The 20,061-nt window shown below is 35.0% G+C and overlaps 1 protein-coding gene and 1 long non-coding RNA gene across 2 annotated transcripts; one reads left to right on the top strand and one right to left on the bottom strand.

Annotated features, from left to right (window-relative positions):
- Positions 1 to 6,858: 6,858 nt before the first annotated feature.
- On the bottom strand, positions 6,859 to 15,424 carry LOC115443216 (serine protease 55-like). The gene is made up of 7 exons (XM_037440422.1): positions 14,719 to 15,424; positions 13,623 to 13,821; positions 12,706 to 12,802; positions 10,958 to 11,131; positions 9,828 to 9,977; positions 8,960 to 9,180; positions 6,859 to 8,245 (listed from the first exon to the last, which is right to left on the bottom strand). The coding sequence occupies exons 1-7, from the start codon at positions 15,017 to 15,019 to the stop codon at positions 7,870 to 7,872; spliced, it is 1,518 nt and encodes a 505-aa protein (XP_037296319.1). The 5' UTR covers positions 15,020 to 15,424; the 3' UTR covers positions 6,859 to 7,869.
- Positions 15,425 to 16,051: 627 nt separating this feature from the next.
- Positions 16,052 to 17,852, top strand: LOC115443208. Its single transcript, XR_005113012.1, has 3 exons — positions 16,052 to 16,296; positions 17,365 to 17,498; positions 17,694 to 17,852. It is a non-coding gene; the product is annotated as an uncharacterized LOC115443208 (long non-coding RNA).
- The last annotated feature ends 2,209 nt before the right edge of the window (positions 17,853 to 20,061 follow it).

Below are 20,061 nucleotides of genomic sequence, written 5' to 3'. Positions count from 1 at the left end.
ATACGTCGGACTTACACGAAAAATGTTATCAAGGAATGCTATAATGTTTATACGCGAGGGCGTGTGACCCAAAAACTTTAAACTAAAAGATGCAAACAATCTCTTTAAGTTTTGATACCAGGGCCGCATTAGAACTCTTATGTAATGGGAAATGTTTTTTTTTATTGGCATAGGTCGGTGGTACAGCAGAAAGGGTTACTTAATGTCGATCGTTTTATCCCCTATAAATAGGTACCTATAAAACCAGAAGAATCAAAAATAAAAACATAAACATCATACAAAACCATAAGTATTGTGTATGCACAATGGGGCTTAATGAACAGGAATAACAAAAGAGAAAAGAGAGATATTTTGAGTTTCTATAAATCCTCCTTACTAAACACCACACGGAAATGCTTTTCGAAGTAAACATAATCGAATTCATCGTAGTCATTCTGCCGGAAAGTCCGTACGACCGTCGCACCGTATATACTTCTCATAACACACCTAAAAATTACTATTCAACACAAAACTGAAAAGAAAGCATATCCATTATTCAAAATAGGAAGTCAGATAACTATATAATATATGTGCATATGTTGATCCGAGTGAAATGGCGATAGGATCTCAACTCCGTCCCTGGCTCTTTCTATTAGTGTCTGCCGACCTCAATAAAGGGATTGCAACATGGCGCCCGCGTGTGTGTAGGGACACTGTATTGTGGATGTAAGCGGGATATTCAATAAGATTTAATTAATATGATTGCTGTTAAATATTTTGATTACTTATAATATTAATCTTTACGTTTTGACATATCAATTGTACGAGTTAAAAAAAAAGAAAATATAGGATGTATGAAAAACACTAAATAGTATTGTAGAGTAGATATGAATATTAGGTCCTAACCTATGAAATTGGAATTTTGCCGTACTGGCCACTAGGATCTGAAATATTTCCTCTTTGGTTAAGAATTCCTAATTCAAATTTATAAATACATTGAACTGGTATATTTGAGTTGCGAACACAGTAATTTACTTGTTTTTCATGATTAGTTTTTTCTTTGAACGAATGTGTGAATAAAATAGGTCTTTTATTATATTATGGAAGTCTAATAAGTAGCTAGACTTCCAAGTATATTATTTTACCAGCAAGAATTATATTACTTCTTCTTTTATATTTTTAATGCATTGCTAAACTTGATATTACAATGATAATAATATACATTATGAAATAGTGTGTAAAAACACAATACTATTAAACAACACATTTTGATTTTCGGCTTTATAGCTGGATGATACGTCGCTTTTTTAATAACAATAGAACGACAAGAGCCTGGCGTTAGCGGTTGACAAATAAGAGCCGCAGTTGCGATCCTGGATGGCAGAATTAAATACAGTCTTACCAGTAACAACCATTATGTCCTATGTCCAGACATAGCTTTACTTAATGGTTAGATTGTGAGTTCGCTACGATTATGCGCATCCATAATCATTGAGACCACTCCAGGTGAACGTCCTGAGACGAGGTTCGTAATCCGTTCGTGGGTTGCCCTGAGGAGTGATCCTCAGCATGGTCGCTTAATTTTCATGGGTTGCGAGCACCTAAAGCGCATGCCCAAAAGTCCAGTGTGTTTATATAAGTCAGGCCTTGCCAGGCTAACAAACATAGGGTCAAGTTAAAATGTCTTTACTGTTGTGGCCTCATTGTGTGCAAAATCTCTGCTCTTTTCCCACTCGAATGTGAAGCGAACATAATATATATTTTCCAGCATTTAACAACAAGGATTTGGATAAGTTTTTATGGCCGGCCAGCTACCTGTGATTATCCCTTTCTCACGGGACCTATCGAAATAGTAGGTATAATAAAACTTCACCCATCATTAAAACCCAGAACCATTAGATCCACAGCCCAAAAATTATAACCTTTCTAAATTTAAATAGATAAATTGTATAATCTTATAGATATCCATATAAATCTCTACGCTTGGTCACCCTACTAAAGGGCCATGTATGTGTGTGCGCGCTGCACACATACATCACAATTTTTTAATAAAGATATTAGAATATAACAAAATAAATGAGTAATGGCTATTTGTATAGCCGAGTGTCGCGTGGATTTAAAGATAGCATGGAAAATTTGCATGACAGTTTTTATAGAACTGAATGTCGATAAAATAATTAGGCTTATGGAGCTCTGATGCCCTAGTATAATATAAGTACGTATAGAGGTTTTTTTAGTTTTGTTGCTGTTATTTATGTACGATTCCTGCCGGCTTCCCTTTTGTAATATAACATATGTGAGCAAAGTTTATAACATAAATAACATTTATTACAGTGGTTCTCAAACTTTTTAAATGACGGAACCCTTTTGTGAAGCAAAATACTTGATGGAACCCTACAATAAAACAATTGTTTTTATAAGTGTATTTTTTATTAATCAGCATAATAAAAGTACAATGTAACAGTTACTAATTATTATTTACTTCACCACTTGGCAAGGACAATAATAGAAAACATTAAAAAAGAAAAAATCTAACTAGTGGGAGGCATGACACTGTTTTTTATTTTTCATCAATTGGTTGATATCAGGTTTGATGGAAGAAAGTTGGAGTCTCATATTAGCTTCGGCGTCAACATAATAAAAAAATATTTTTTATTTAATTGTAACAATAAAAATTGTGTACATACATATTTGGGTAAAACTATGACACATTATAAGTTTTGTTGTCACGTGGGGGAGGGTGCGCGCATTCCACAGACCGGCAAACTTAGAGCGAACGGGTTGTACAAGTATAAAATTGTTGATACCAAACTTATGAGATATTATTGTACCAGCTATTGTAACACATGTTTCTATAAATACAAATAAATAAATAAATAACACTCATAGCGTTTTGTCTCCGCGCGGCCGCGGAGCGACCACAGAGAGGTGTTTTGATTTTTTTTTTCTAAATTCTTGCGGAACCCCGACAGAGGTATCACGGAACCCTAGGGTTCCGCGGAACACACTTAGAGTATAGCTGATTTATTATAATAAATAATTAGTATTAGTACCTATATTTTGTATCGGCTTCCGTTTTAGAAAATTTCAACATTCGCCACTGATTCGTTGTATAAAATAATGTCACCTATTTTAGGGTGACAGTTTTGTGTGACAGGGCATTTACAGATACACTGCATTAAATTCAATTCTTGACACTATATAAACTAATTAAATATAATTTGTCCGGTATATATTACATAAACAATATATCCAAAGTACCAGGGTATCATAACTCACAACAATTCACATGGCATTTACAGGTAATTATAAAACTATGTCAGTTGGTATGTAAGCGATATTCCATTGTTAAGGTTAGTATTGTATCGAAAGCTACAATAATACTTTAATATTATAATGAAAGAATTCTTTGCAATGGAAACTCCTTGACAATGTTGAAAATTTTTTTTGGGATGGCCCCTTCGTGTTCGAAATTTCATAATTAATACAATACAAGAATATTAATAGAATAATAGACTTTCGTTATTCTTTTTTCAAATACTCTTTTGCATTTAAAAATAGAATTTGCTTAGAATAAATAAATTTTATATTGTGGCTTTCAAATCTGATAGGCGTGTATTATTTGTTTATTTTATTTATTTATTTAAGGACCTCCAACGAATGATACGCGACATATAATAAAAAAAATGTGACATTTTTACAATTAACGATCAAATAATAAATCACACAGTGACGTCAACGCAATGACTACGCGGGTGTGCGAGGGAGATAGAGAGATGCCTCATTTCGCACCCAACCAATAGAGCTATTGTGCTTACATTTAATTTAAAATTACTTATATAGGTAATATATTCTAAACTTATAGCTTGCAGTAGAAACAAACCTTACTGGCCATCTAAGTAAACATGATATAAAATGCCTCTCAGTACATTTGCAAGAAAAATTAAATAGTTATGTCATAAAAAATCTCGATCAAGATGATTTCTAAATGTCAACAGCGTGGGACATGAAAATAGTTCCGCCTTGTTTTTGTTTTTTTTAAAAAGCAGAAAGGAGCAGAGCGTGCTTTGTCTTTGAAAAAAAAAACGCGCCACTAGCCACTGGCCATCTATGGTGTGGTTTTCCCCGTGAGTAGCTTTCAGTTGAGTGGCTCTCCTGCCTTTTACTCTATCTATCTTTACCTACCTACCTTCAGTGAAAAAACAAGGCTGCGAACCAAAGATTCCACATAAATAATAATATTAGAATAATATAGAAGCGACGATAGCTTAGTTGTGGAACGGACTGATGAGACAAATGTCCTCAGGTTCAAAACTCAAGGGCACAGACCATTGAATTTTCTAAAAAATAATGTGTGTATTCTTTGTAAATTATCGCTTGCATTAACGGTGAAGGGAAAAATCGTGAGGAAACCTGCACACCTGAGAAGTTCTCTATAGGAATTTGAAGGTGTGTAAAGTCTACCAATCCGCACTAGGCCAGCGTGGGGGACTAAAGCCTAATCCCTCTCAGTAGTAGAGGAGGCCCGTGCCCAACAGTGGGACAGTATATAATAAAGGGCTGATATTGTTTTTATATGTTACTATATTATATTATTAGTATAATAACGCTTGCGGCTTCACATGCGTGAGACAGTATTCAAAATAATAGTTCCAGCATCAATTTTTCTAAGATGGAAGTAGCTAGCCTATATTCATCCAAACCTTGATCTGTCCCTGTGCATCTAATCCAATTATTGACTGTCACAATGAGTGACTCTAACCGTAGATGTAAAATAAAAAAGTTTTGAACAAAATAAAAATTAATGAAAAGGAATTTAACACAACCTAATGCCAATACTGCTAATCTAAGAGATTTTGTCGCAGTGGCATTCTGAATATGGATATGTGTGCAAAAAATCTGAAAACTAATACTGGAATTTTTTGCAAAAATATTCCTTATTCATGATTAATTTTTGGCACTATGTTAGCAGAGGGGAAAAAAAAATTATTAACGAAATATCCCATATAATTGGTAAAATAAAGAAAATTTCGTAAAATCTATCGCATCATTGACAAAGCTGGTCATTTAACAGAAAAACAATTCAGAAGCTATTATAAAATTCGTCGGTCACAGTCGAAATGTCAGTGTGTCAATAGTTACTGAATACATAATAATGAATCATATTAGAAGTAACGCAAAGAATTGCGGTCTTTACCTATATAATATATAAAGATGAAGATATTTTTGTTTGTTGCTGCGTCAGTAAAAATAGTAAATTGTAAGATAAATAGGCCGGCATAATTATATCCACTGTCGAATGGTAATTTCAATCGACATTCTATTGGACGCCATTCCACTTACCATCAGGTGCAGTCGGATCACTTTGCCCTGAAAATTGTACGCAATTATTGCTAGCAATATTCGCTTTAGAAATATCTGTCAAGACTCGCATACGTTAACGCGGGCAAGAATTCCATCGCTACTGCGGGTGTTCGAGGTAACTTTTTGAAGCAATGAGTAATTGCGCACGATTTTTGCAAGCAATAAGATTTTTTTATTAATTAATCTGGACATATCGTTTGCCTTTGAAGTTCTTTTACTAATATTATTGCCGGCCATGCAGTTTTTTTTTGGGTTAAATAGTGAGTGGGATATCTTTCCATTAGATAACTCACTGCCCGTACTTAACCCCCTCTAAAAATAAAATCAATTGATTCAAAGTTTTCAACAATGAAGTGCACTTTCGAACAAAATTTTATTTGCAAAAACGAACGACAACTAGAACGACGTTATGTAAACAACAATTTGGCCGTGTTCGGACGGCGTTATGCAACATATTGCGCGAGTCATGAAAATAATCAAAAACCGGTCAAGTGCGGCTGTTTTGACCACAAAACCTAGACTGACAGCGAATTGACAGCTCCTATGACAGGAAACCGATTTTTTTTTATTTTCTAACTGCCGCCATGTTATGACTTTCTTTTTCCTTAATGTCCATGCCATATGGTTGTCTGTAAGATATTGCCTCGAGTAATAACACCGCCAATTGTACTCTTTATAAGTGGATATACTATGTCTTACTTTTGTACATGTGTACAATAAAGAATTAAATAAAATAAATATAGTTATATAATGGTACGACGGCCGTGCTCAGGTCTCTGGTTCGTTTTAGTCGGATAAAGGGATTCGTTTTTCTGCTTATAATACCAGGTCTGATATTCTTCTCCCTAACAAGATTTCACATAGCTAGTAATTTGTAGGTGCTATAACAGCTCTGCGTACCAGTGTAGAGGAAATAACGCGTGTTGCTGTAATATATTTTATGTAACGCACATCGGTAAAAAAAGACATATAAAATAAAAAATCTGTTTTTAGATTTAAACATTGTCTAATTCAGCTTATCGTGTAGATTATCGGAAAATATGTTTTTATGTGTACCTAACTTTAAAAAAATATATAGGGTCACTTTGTAGTCAATCTGTCTGACAAAATCCTTTTTATCAGGAATGCGTAAGTATAGCTCAAGTTCATATTTATATCAAACATTCGGGTTTAAGGTCCCTTTCGGCTGTGAAAAAAAAAACAATTTTATAATTTAATACGATCAAATGACCGTCTATGTCGCATATTCTCGTTCTTTTTTTTTAAGATAAGAAATCATTGTACCACTTATTTGATTAATGATATTTATGTTAATATATAACAAATTGTTATTTAACGCACAAACCGATTCTTATTTTGCAACTTTTGCATAACATAATTGGATTTTTGAGCAAATTTATCGCATAGTTCTGCACCAATTCGCTTCATGCAAATTATTCTAACTCGCTCCCTCGAAAGTAATCGTCAGTAGAGATGTGTTAAAAGTAAAACAAAATCGGAATTGTTAGGTTTTTATTAAAATTTTCCTGTACGTGAAAAATATATATAGCGCCATCTATTGGCAGTTTACAACTTGTTTTAAAATACGAAACATGTTTCATACAGTTATTTCACTAGCTTTATTTTTTTTTAATAAAGATTCAGGATATTTGTATAATTTACATAATTAAATACATAATATTAATTACAGATACCAATGGCGACTCAAACCGCGTGTAAAATTCGGACCGGAAAAATACTTACAATCTTCGACGTAAATAATATAAATTTTTTAACAAATTAATAGCTCCAAAGATTTCCAAAAGTTACAAAGTGAAGCTCTTTTTGTTATGAGTACAGATTATGTCAGCATAGCCCACGTTCACAATGTGAAGTTTAAATGTTACTCAAACCAAGTTATGTAAGATATTCATCATGCCACTTGACTTAGATTCAAACGGAGTCACGGGCTTGACGATCAACTTTCCTAATTAATTTGCATTTTAACACTTCAATGTACTTGATACCAGGTTATCATAACTTAGTGGATTTATTGTTGAGTTTTGTGTGTTGTATATAGCCTCAAAGGTGATAATCAGTTAATTCCTATTTTTTCTCTATAAAAGATCTGCCCTTAATTATCTTGTATGTGTTTCTTGTTACTAAGTGACATTCTTAAAAATATCAGTAATCCTTGTATTGACGTATCTACTCACAAAAGATTCAAATATATAATTTGATATACATCCGTAAATCAGAAACAAGTATTTCTTTGTTAAACCGTAAATAAAAGGGAAAGGAGTTCAGAGCAATCGGAGTTTTAAAAGGAATCCATTGTGAACCATTCAGCGTGGTATTACAAATTATAAATTCGTTTCACGTTGAAATTACATTTCATAAATTTACTATAGTGACATCTATCGGCTAATAGCAATAGTCGCAACATTTGTACTAAGTGACATCTAGTAATGAATAGCTAAAACTAATTACAATTGAACCGACTAAACACTACATACTATTTTAAAAGTAACATAGATGACGCTAAAATTAACTTTTAGAAACGTACGCGATAAACGCTTCTACACTGAGATCCGTATCTTTAGATCTGTAAACAGGGGTGAACACTTCTTTATCATCACTTTGCATCACTTCATGAAGTGCTAATGTTCTGAGTAACTTCTCAGCTTCATTTGCATTGTCATCTCCTATTATTCTATCGTTTATCAAATTAGAAAGGTTGATTTCATCCATTGTTTTATCGTCTAATGTACTAGCATTCAATTCCTTGTTGAACCTTCGTCTTGTATTAAAACCAGCTTCACGTAGTTTCTTCTTTGCTAGTTCTATGAAGGTTGGTGATTTCAGTGTTTCTCGTAACCAATTTTTTATTTTATTCTTTTTGTCTTCGACTCGTGCTTTGAATCTGGAAAATTTATCATCATGTTCATCATGACAAAAAAATGTTATTGAACTATCATCTAGAAATATCAAGTAGAAATTGTATTCAGTGACGTTAGTCCAATGCTGTCCTTAGATGGACATAGGCACTAACTGCATTAAGTAAATGATGGCCAGAATAGTTTTAGGAAGAAAACAATCAGTAGTTATTTTTATATACAATAAATAATAGGGTACCGGACTCATTTTTGTTCTTTACTATTATTAAATATTTACATAATATAAATTATAACACAGAAGGAATTATTAAAATCCGGTAAAAAATCAACAAGTTATAAGTCTTTGAATTTCGGTGGAAGGAATGGTAAGGAGGGAAAGGGAAAGGAGTGGTAATTAACAAGAAACAGAAAAGAGACGAAATATCCACATGTGACGTCATCGGGAATTACGACGCGTGCGAAAAAAAGAGATGAAGCGATATCCCCACATCGCGCCCACTTCTGCACGTTACAATATTTTAAATATGAATTACTCGCTCATTTTTTAACCAATTGTTATGCAGTTTTCGCAGGAATGCTTCTTTTTCGTATTATTAACCATTACATATAGAATAATGTACAAAATCAAGCATAGGCCGGTCCCCTATTGTGTTCAAGGCCAAACTATACGTCTACTGCTTAGCTTTCGCATTTTCACAAACTAAATAACATATAATTAACTTCAGCATCCAAAAGCTCACTTTTGTAATTCCTTCTCCCTCTGCCGCGCCTTTTCGATCTTCGGTTTGAGCTCGGGCACGGTATACGCCTCATTGTGGCTGATGGTGCTCTCCACCCAATCCGTGATCTCTGACACGCGGCTGTACACTCCTGGAGACCGAGGGTCGCCACATTGCTTCCCACCGAATGACACAATGCCGATGAGGACTCCATCTCTTACTGCTGGACCGCCTGAATCGTGCTAAACATAAAAGTCAAAGGAAGACTTAAAATGCATATCTTAAGAAAAAAATAATTTGAATATAATTTCACATTATCATAAATAGATTGCGAAAAGTCTTTTATTATTATAATACAATTGTAACAGGCCGATGTCTGTAGATTATAGATATTGAAGAAAAATTAATATGAAGGCCTTTATTAGAGCAATAGAAACCCAAAACCAAAGGTTTTATATATTGTCGGTCTGCCTATTTTCCCGAAAAAATGTTGTTTATAGCCCAGAAAAACTTTTTCACGGGGGCGAAGCCGCAAGCATACGCAAGTAATTAATAAAAATGTCTACGTTTTATTAAAATATAAAGAATGACCAGGAAAGCATAAATAAGAACAAGCTAAATTTTCCTATAAAGAAATATCCCGTCAAAATGTATTAATCTATTATTAATCTTGATGTGCCAAACTTGATTCATTGACAAAAAAATAAATCTAATACCGTAGCTGCTTATATCTGCTCAAGAATTAGGGGTGCAATAAAGTAACATAAACGTATGTTTTTGAGGTTTTAAATAAATATTGTCTCATCTTTAAATCACTACCGTTATCAGGGCCTCCAGAGCTCAGTTTGCTGTTACATTAAAGAGACACTGTTCTCAGGAGTAAACTTACGTTACAAGCATCCTTCCCACCCGTAGCGTAACCAGCGCACAACATCCTAGGCGTGATGTAGAACCTGTAGGACTTCTGGCACTCTTCCAGACCCATCACAGGCACGGGCACGAAGCGAATCCGCTCTGGAATGTGACCGTATCCTGATTCCTGTGGGGTTAGTATAACTTAATTTTATACATGCATTGTTAAATTATCAAGGGATGTAGTCATTGCTTGTTGAAATTTTCTAACTTTACTTAACGTCAAGGGAGGTCATGCTCTGCAAAAAGGAAATAAATATGCTAAAAAGAAATACAATGCAATTTGGAATTTTATACATTTAAACTATTGGATCAAGCAAATGCTGGTCAGTCAATTTATCGATTTTGTCAATCTGATGGTAAATGCTATTACAGTCAATTAAAAATATTAATTGACTGTAATATATGTACACCTAGAAATATATCCACGCAGATTCACTTGTCTTTGAGGCTTACCGTCATGAGCTTTTGATAGTTTGTAATCAATAGTTCAATCAAAGTATCAAATTAATCCATAGTGTCAACTAACAATTACTTGGAACATAATATGATTCCTTGTTCTATACTGTTTGCTCTGTTTGGATAAAATTATTAGTTCGTATCTGGTACACTGATTTGAATGGACTATTATTATTCTCTCAGGTCTGTTATTCAATCTATTATTGTTGGTAATACAAGCTTACATGTTTAGTTCTAACGGTTAATTTTTAAATAAAAATTGTCTGCCTCGGTGGCGTGGTTGCACTGCATGCGCGGTACGGCAGCGCTCTGAGGTCCTGGGATCGAATCCCGGGTCTGAGACAGTATTATTTGGGTTTTAATGCTCGGTATAAGCCCGAAGTCTGAAATTTGTGCGCGATATGGCGATAGGCTCGTCCACTATCACATCATGAAACGGAACACATTTGGCGAAAAATGGGTGCCCTGGTTGCACCTTTGCATACCTCTTCGGGGATAAATGCGTGATGTGTGTGTGTGTGTGTGTGTGTGTGTGTGTGTGTGTGTGTGTGTGTGTGTGTGTGTGTGTGTGTGTGTGTGTGTGTATGTGTGTAAAAATTGTCCAGTTGCGGCTTGGATCGTTCCTTCGCATGGTCCATTTCTACTTACATCAGTACTACCCCAGCCAGTAACTATGAGGATATCCTGCTCCTTGATGACGTAGTCTTTTGAGGGGAGGTTCAGCACCGCAATATTCCGACCGATAGGCATCGGTCTATCAAGCCGGAGAAGCGAGAAATCATAATCCGCGCTGCCTGGAACGTATTCACGAGGGAAGAATACCTGAAAGATATGCTTTTTTAATAGTTGACTGCATTGGTATTGTAGTTGTGATTCTCCGGTTGGGTTATATTCGGTTTTTTGCCCAGTATCAACCTTAAGACTAGTTTACGTACAATGGCGATAGGTTTAACCTCTATTAAATGGAACCTAGCTTGTATTACTATATGACACGCGCTTGCCGCGTTTGACAGGCATTTAGAGAGGCACACGGCCAGTAATGATCTAAGAATTGGTCTTCAACTTGAAGAAAAAAATAGATTCATAAATACTTATTCCCTACAGATTTTACTTTACAGGCTTTTAGCTTTAGACTCTTAAAAAATCAATCATGGTAGTCTTAAAGGCAGCTGTCGAAATATGGGTGAGACATCTGACTAAATTTAAACAGGGAAAAGGTAATGGTATTTAGTAATAGAAGGGGAAACGAGCAAGTAGCTCACCTGATGGTAATTTAAGTTTTGTATTATAATACTTTGTAGATGTTTCTTATGGAAAGAAATATTCAGAAAATTTAACGACTTTTTAACTTCGCGCGTTTGAATATTGAAATATGACTTCAATTCCCAAAGACGTTTCAGTAGAAACTAAACGAAAAACCGCAGATTGAATTCAATATTCATAACTAAGACAAAATGTCTGTCAGATCAGTTAGTCCAAAATTAAAAATTCCATTACCAGTCTTTAAGGTTTCTTTTCCCTCCTTTACTTCACAAAATACGGACAGGTACATTCATTCTCCAGAAAAAGGGGTAACATTATTGGCACAATAAATTCATCTGCAAAGGGTCGCCGGACAGATTGATTGGTGTTTCTTACATGGATTTATCGTGTGACGCCATTTTGGCGAATCGCCATCAAAATGTTAATAGAATAGGAATTCTAGCAAATGGAATAGAGTTGCATAATGCTTTCGTTTTCAAGTGCTGTTTATAAATTCAAATGTTAAGAAGTTACTTTTTTAATATGCACGGCAGAGCGACCCCACTGCACCTGATGGTAAGTGGAGTGGGGTTCAAAAGAATGTCGATTGACGGGAGATGATTACATATTGATAGTCGACACAATTATGCCGGCCTGTTGGAACTGAATATACCTATACACAGGTTGATCCCGAAACGCGATACACGTATATGGAACACTATGGCGGATTTTAATACCTTGTGTACGGTGGTCGCTACCTGGGCGGATATAAAATATATCTTACTACCAGCAAACAATTTTCAAATTATATCGCGCTTTTTTAATTTATTATTTTCTCCCGACGTTTTAAGACTGCTGCCTTTGTGGTCACGGGGCGGAGTGATTAATTATAAAATTATAATATAAAAACCGCTATAAAATCCCAAATAAAAGATATTTCGATGTTTACCAGCCATATTAGGTCCCATATTATGAGGTAAGTGAGAGGGAGAATTGAATTTGCAATTTAACGTACATAATTCCAGATTTGGCGCTAATAACAAATATCCCACAGCACTTTACTCGACCTGAGATTCGACCCTCATGAACTCGATTCCGAAAGACGTTTTTACGGCATACGAATGCGTTCAAAGAGTGTTTATAATATGACTTACTTTATTGACCCTCGCTTGATATCCCCCACGGTTATGGAAGGAGCTACCGGCACGTATGATGAACGGCTGAAGTTTTCTGGTATCTCCGTCGTATGCTCTAGAAGATTTTCATTCTTAACGCATCTTATAAAAACTAATATAATCTTGACTACATAACAGTCTATCAAAATTTCTGTACATAGTATAGTAACATCACATTGAAAGTCTCATGCTTCTATAAAGAAAAATCGAGCGTGGCGCTTCATAAGTATTTGGACTGAAAAATTATCAAAAGGAACCAATAAGAAGGAGAATGCCCGTTGAAATGCTAAATCTTAGTAGTAAAATACGGAATTTTACTGGTTATTTAGTGGTGGTAGGGATCATATGTGTGAGTCCGCCTGGGTAGGTAACACCGCAATGTCTATTTCTGCCGCCAAGCAGCAGTGAGTAGTCACTGTTGTGTTCCGGTTTGAAGGACATTGTAACTAGTGTAACTGCTGGACATAACAAGACTTGACATCTCATGTCTCAGGATGGCGAGCACAATAGTATACCAAACAATACTTTGTAAATCAAGGTGTTAAATAGTGTTTCTACTATTTATGGGCGGTCGTGTCACTTACCATCAGGCGAACGGTAAGTTCGTCTCGTCATTTAAAGCAATAAAAAAATATATATATTTGAACATATATATGATTTTAAATCATATCCAGTGATGTTAAACACATGCACTATAATATCCTCAAAGATTCATAACTCATAAACCTCTCATATTGTTCACCTATCCAGCTTGTAACCCTGTTCACCTAAGAGTACCTAATCCATTTCATGAAATGATTCTATTTTATGAAATGATTCCATCAGTCATTTTTTCCAGTGCATTATTGAGATCGAAAAAAGCGTTTATTAAATGGCGGTAAGTCAAATATACTTACGATTCCAAGCAATGTCCAGCAGTAAGCACCCACTGCTCGTCGATGATGGAGCCGCCGCACCAGTGCTTGCCGTTCCTAGATATCGCCACGTTGTACGGATACATGCTGATGCTGGTTTCCATGCCGCCCACGATCCGTCTCACGGCGTACGACCGGAATGCCCAAGCTATATGTCTGTCATCGTGGCTCTCGGGAAAGACTGGGGGTGGATATTTATGTTTATTTATTAATTTTGAGAGTTTACAACAAAAAACACACATTACATTATTTTAACATATAGCAGTATAACGGCAGAAGATAGCTATGTGTCTCTGCTTACAGTAAACTTCAGTATGCATCATAACTTATATGATATTAGTAAATTTTGAATTATTGATCAGCTGTGGATTTTATGTTTGGAACTTAAATCTTAACTCGTTCATTCATATCGTCATCGCTTCAGCCTTGACACACCGCCCATAATTAATGTATAAATTGAAGAATAAAGATATTATAAAGAAAAAGGCTAAATATTTTTTAGTTAACTCACTTAATAAATGCAAGGGTTTGCGAAGTGTATATGATCCATCAGCATAGAAGATGCCAGAAGAATGTTGACCAGAAGTAGAGTAAGCGACACTAAGTAGGAAATCCCAATATCGCTATACCCAATCCAGGGGTCTAACCTGAGATATATATTTTTTTTTAAACGGCCGATCCTGCAGTCAACACCTGGAGGAACCTGCGAACGGTATACTAGTTCCTCCCGGCTTAACGACTGCAGGGGCCAGGAGGAAAAGGGGTAGAGGGGGGGAAAGAAGGAGGAAGGAAGAAGAAGTAATAGGATGGGCGGAGAGAAGAGGAGGGGAAATATTCAACGAGTCCCTATCAGACCCCGCATGTGAACTTGCAACCATGGGGGTATAGCCACACTTTTTGTGTGTCTAGGTCAGCGACAAATGTCCCCCCATGCATGGGCGTGCATTCGGTGTGGAGACAGAGCGCACAAGAAATGCCTCAGGGGGGAACCTGAGATATTAGCACTACTTTCGTATCGCAATACGGCAACGCCTATGAAGCACACGATTAAACTTATCTCTATGAAATTGATAGTTACCTGGATATTCCCTATCTTCTCTTGTTATTTTATATCTTGTAGATACTTCATCGTTCTTAAATTTATACTTCTCTTCTAACAACGTTTTGATTTCTTCATCACTGTCTTGTTCTTTCTTAGTTCTTAATATAGGAATGCCTTCTATCTTTATTGGTATATCTTCTGAATCTTCTGTTTCTAATTCTATTTTCTCAAACACTAAGTCGTGATCGTCTATAAACTTTATTGTTTCTAATTCCGATACTAGGTTTAGCAATATGATTTTTAGTATTGTGTTATTAAGTCTTCTTTTTGTTGCCATATTTTATTGTTTGCATAAAATATTCTAAATACTATTATGTTTCTTAATTTTTTTTAGTTATTGATTTCAGTGAGGAATTATAAGAGTAAGATTTGCATATTTAACTTCTTAATAATTTATTATAAAAACACAGCTCATTATAAACAAAAACACCAGCTAAAACCACAATTCATTCCCATAACAGTCTTATACAATCGATCTGTTTGTCTTAGAGGGTCAAACTTTGATTCCGCAAAATTACAAGCAAATACTATTTGAGCCACTTATTCCAATAAATAATGTACGCTGTGACCCAACACGTGTTCCTTTGTGTCGACGCAGTTTCTGATGCTATCGTGTTTTATTATTTGATAACATAAACGGATTTAATTTTATGATCAAAGTATATGGTTTCTTGTGTGTTATTTTCTACAACGGTACAACTGTAGCTAGTGGTATTTCGACTGGAAAACTATAGGAGTTCGATCGTCATGCAGAGACAAATGTAGAAGGTAATTCAAATACTATTATTTATATATTTAAGCCTGAAAATACGTCAAGAGTATTTACAAATTAAGAAGAAAGGTGGTAAGCTATATTTATTTCACTATGAATTCTTACATATTGTAAAACAAAGCCTCCCGCTGCGTCTTTCTGTAACGTGATGAACTTAAAACTATCAAACTGATTTCGATGAAACTCGGTATGGAAATAGTTTGAGACGGGAGAGGATATAGTAATTTTATTACTTAAGTAATGCATTTTTTCAACATTTGAATAAGCAGTTCCTGTATTCATTCATTCAATGTATGAAATAAATGTTTTTTTTTTATTGATAATTTTTATACTTTTGTTTTGTTTGTTTGTTTTTTCACGCGTCTTGGTGTATTTCCACTGTAAGCTTTTGTGATACTTAATTAATAAATAAATTCATATATAGCGTGACTTTAATACCGGAAAAAATCTTACAGAGGCGTAGTTGCGAACAAAAACTAGTATACAATAAATTTAGAAATATTGTTTCCAAAATTCACTATTCATCATAACCATAGAGTTGGGTGAGTCATGATAAACCTCATAATATTCTCAGAAAGAAACTGAATAATCTTCGATTCTGACTTTTCATATATATTATAATTCTCTTTGATTCTGACAGTAGAATATTTCCATATTATATAACTATGTTTACTATTAATTTACACTGTTATGATACTCTTACAATAATATTTTAATGACTCACACCGCAGCGTTGGTTCTAGCTATTTGTTTGTTGTTAAACGAAGTGCATTTCTTACAAGGTCAGTCCTAACTTATAGTAACACACAAACTAAACGATCAACAATATCATTGTTACATATACATAAATCATTGTTTTATAATAAAGTGGTAGAAGCAAGAGGCAAGTGAGAATATAAAGAATAAGCCATGTAATTAATGCATGAAACTGTTAACCAACCTCAATAGACCACCTTCTTCATCATCTTGGAACTTAAGCCTGCTGTTCCTTTCCGCGCACAATATAACCTCAGTAAAGCAGAAGCGTTGATACCAGCAGTAGCATCTTTCAATCTATTCAATAACTCCTGTCTTAATATTGTCAATTGAATCATCTTTAATTATATATTCTACAACATATGTTTTTTGCACGTGATGGTAAGTAAAGGGGCAGATAGAACATCGACTGACGAGAGATGATGTCTCGCTTACTAGGTTATAAAAACATATTTATGTTGCACATGATTAGGATATCATCAGGATATCATATTAGGATATCATATTATCTATATACTTGCTCATCACATCTTGGGATGGAAATAGATCGTCGATTTATTGAGTTTTATTCTGTCTAAAGATATGAATAAGTATGTTTATGCTATAAAATATATTTCATATGTTTAAGCGAATGTTGGACATCAAAATAAAACTAGTTTTCGGATTTCATAGAGTTTATTATATTATAATTTTATTTTTATTTTATTTTAATTGGTTCACAAACAATTGTTACACTAATCGAAATACAATAATACATTTGCAGTTACATAAAAAAAATCTCAACGTTTCGAAGACCTAGTAGTAGCCAAATTCAACGTTACAATATGTAACTACATTTTACAATTACTTATATATTTTTAATTAGCTGATGACGGACCAACCTACACACCTACACCATGGTCCACCCCGTGACCATAAAAGATGCAAAGTCTTCGAAACGTCAAGAAAGAAATAAAATCCGAAATCTCGTTTTATTTCGACATATTGACTGCTTACTTTATATTTTAAAGTCCCATTATTTCCATATTTATTTTCAAAACTATTTTAAGTTTGGAGAATTGAATAAAGAATGTCAATAAAACTTTCGGTTGCAGGCAATGTATTGAAGAATAAGTATTTTCCATCGAATCTAGTATACCTTATAGGTGTATGTTTGGTATTAGAGAAAGTGTCTTTTGTACCGAAGGTTTTGAAGAGAAGATTTCCTCTACTATGCATATTGCTAGAGGTAAATACCAAAATGTATTTGGTAAACAAAATCTTATACTTAAATGATTAGAGTCTAAGCTTGTAATAGCTGACAACTTAAATTATAGTAGTGGAATTTGTTCCCTACATTTTGTCATATCGAACATCCTGAGTACCGGTGGTCTCCTAGTACATGTAGTGAAAGAAAACCCCTTACTTAAGCAATGGCTTGCAGGTACCGCTTTCTATACTAATTCTAGAAGCTTCTCTCCTCTACACCTGGTCGTATATCCAAGACTACACACTCCTTAACGCTGATGATCTCCTGGTAGAACTGGCGAAAGAAGAGTCCCTTGAATGGCTTATCTGTCACATGTGTTGCGGATGGACAGACTGTACAGAGATCTTTGCTGATATAATGATGAAGATAACCAGTTTCTGTATGTTGTTGGGTGCTTGTTTTCTTAGATATAAATAGGACCCTATTTAACACCTTTTCTTTGTAGTAATATATAGGTCTTGCCCGCGGATTTTCCGAAAAAATCCTTAGTTGCTACATAAATTCATAAAACTCCGTAGTGAGCACCACCTGAATGATGCCAGCGCCATCTATTTTTAATGCAGATAAAAACTAATATGCATTCCCGTGAGAGCAATTACCGGGATGCCAAATTTTATTGAAATCCGTTTAGCTGCTTCAGCATTTACTTCTTTAATCCAAATATTTGCATTTATAATTATAATATATATTTAAATGCAGTGACAGAAGACAATCTTACCACCATATTCCTTTCTGGTGGTACTGAACCGAATAATCAAATATAATTTTACCCGATCTGGAAATCGAACCCGTATCTCATAGCGGTAGATGTACAAAACAACTACGCCACAGAGGCTTGATAACTAGAGAATGCAATTTCTCCGACCTCGTTCAGAATTTCAGTTGAAGTTAGCTATTTAAATTGACATCCCTGGTGTATTAAACTGTTTATTGGGGAGAGGTCAATAAACACATTGGCTGGTTTGTACGTGACTCGCTGGAAATGCATTACTAAATTTAGTGTCTGCCAACTGGGAAGAGGCCATTGATATTGACAATACTTTTTTTTTTATTTCGAATGACGAGACGAGCTTACCGTTCGTCTGATGGTGAGCAATGCGACCGCCCGTAAACAGTAGAAACACCTTTCAACACCTTGGATTACAAAGTATTGTTTGGTATTCCACTGCACTCGCCATCTTGAGACATAAGGTGTTAAGTCTCATTATGTCCAGTATTTACACTGGCTACAATGTCCTTTAAACCGGAACACAACAGTGACTACACACTGCTGCTTGTTAGCTGAAATAGTCATTGCGGTGGTACCTACCCAAGCGGACTCACACATATGAGAGACCTCCACCAGTACTTGGATATTCACTGAAGAACAAAGCTTTTTTTACACAAGCAGCACAAAGTGACCTTGCCCTATCTGATGGTAAGCTGAGTGGGGTCCAAATAGAGTGTGAAGTGACGAGAGATGTTTATCCCTCGCCAGTCAACACAATTATGGCGGCCTGTTTGAAACCTACATAGGCTGATCTCAAACATGACATACGTGCTAAGAAAAGGAGGATGCTTTGCCTATTTCTATGAAAATATTGAAGAACAGAGAGGGAGAGTTTTATGGAGAAAAAGAAAGGGAGTGGTATCCTTTCCTAAAACCACCCCTCTCTAGGAGTTAATTAATTACCTACCCCTTATTAAAAGTGATTAAAAGCCGCAACAGTTAGTACCAGGCAAGCATATTCCCCGAGGAGGTTACGCCTCTCTTACGTCAATTAGTTTTATTACGATACTATTTTGTTGTTACTATGCCTAATGGTATTGGCTTGTTAAAATTTTATATATTTTTTTAATATAAAAGTGATTCTTCCTTCTCTATGGCGAAGCTCAAGATCCAAGCCATCACAGAGAAAGAATTACATATGCCTTCAGTACAGAAAATAGACCCATAGCATGTATTCGTTATCTCTTTCTTTAAATAGCAAATATAGCAGATCTTATGGCCTAATAAAATGGGATTTCATTTTGTTTTAAATGCACGAAAGAAGTAAGCCAATGGAATCTACATTTTAAGATACTTGGCATTTAGGTTTGTAATCGAATTTAGAATTTGCGACAATGAAGGTGGTGTGCTATCTTGATCGTTACCTTCTTTCAATCCTAATTTTCAGCTCAAACAAAAACCATTTTTACCAAAACCAAGACCTAAATGAGCATCGTTCCTCCAATTAAGCACATTTTGAAAACATTCTAAAATATTTCTTGTTCATATGTATCAAAGTCGAATTCACCTTGACGCTGATTTTAAGGTTGTGTGAATGGCGTTGCATAATCACAAAATTTTAATGCGTTTCACTTGATACCTATTCTAATTGAATAAAGTTTACTTTAGTTTAGCAGGATAGGTAACTAAATTGGCATGTCAAAGCATACAATGTTCTTTCTAAAAGACGAGACGCGTCGGTTTTGGAGATAATATTGCAATTTTGTGTGTCAACTCGCGCGGGTCGTGTAATGTTTATTTTGTATTGTGTTGCCAGCTTTAGAAAACATGTTT

This window comes from Manduca sexta, chromosome 4 (assembly GCF_014839805.1).
Source record: "Manduca sexta isolate Smith_Timp_Sample1 chromosome 4, JHU_Msex_v1.0, whole genome shotgun sequence".
NCBI lineage: Eukaryota > Metazoa > Arthropoda > Insecta > Lepidoptera > Sphingidae > Manduca > Manduca sexta.
The sequence above is the reverse complement of the archived record's forward strand: the minus strand, read 5'-3'. Positions and strand labels throughout refer to the sequence as shown.

Bases quoted from the DNA above. Each gene is read 5' to 3' on its own strand.
- LOC115443216 (XM_037440422.1), bottom strand. From the start codon at position 15,019: ATGGCAACAAAAAGAAGACTTAATAACACAATACTAAAAATCATATTG. The intron at 9,978-10,957 runs GTAAGTAGAAAT...CTAACCCCACAG, and splicing joins CTGGCTGGGGTAGTACTGAT to GAATCAGGATACGGTCACAT. The intron at 8,246-8,959 runs GTGAGCTTTTGG...TAAATTTTCCAG, and splicing joins AGGGAGAAGGAATTACAAAA to ATTCAAAGCACGAGTCGAAG.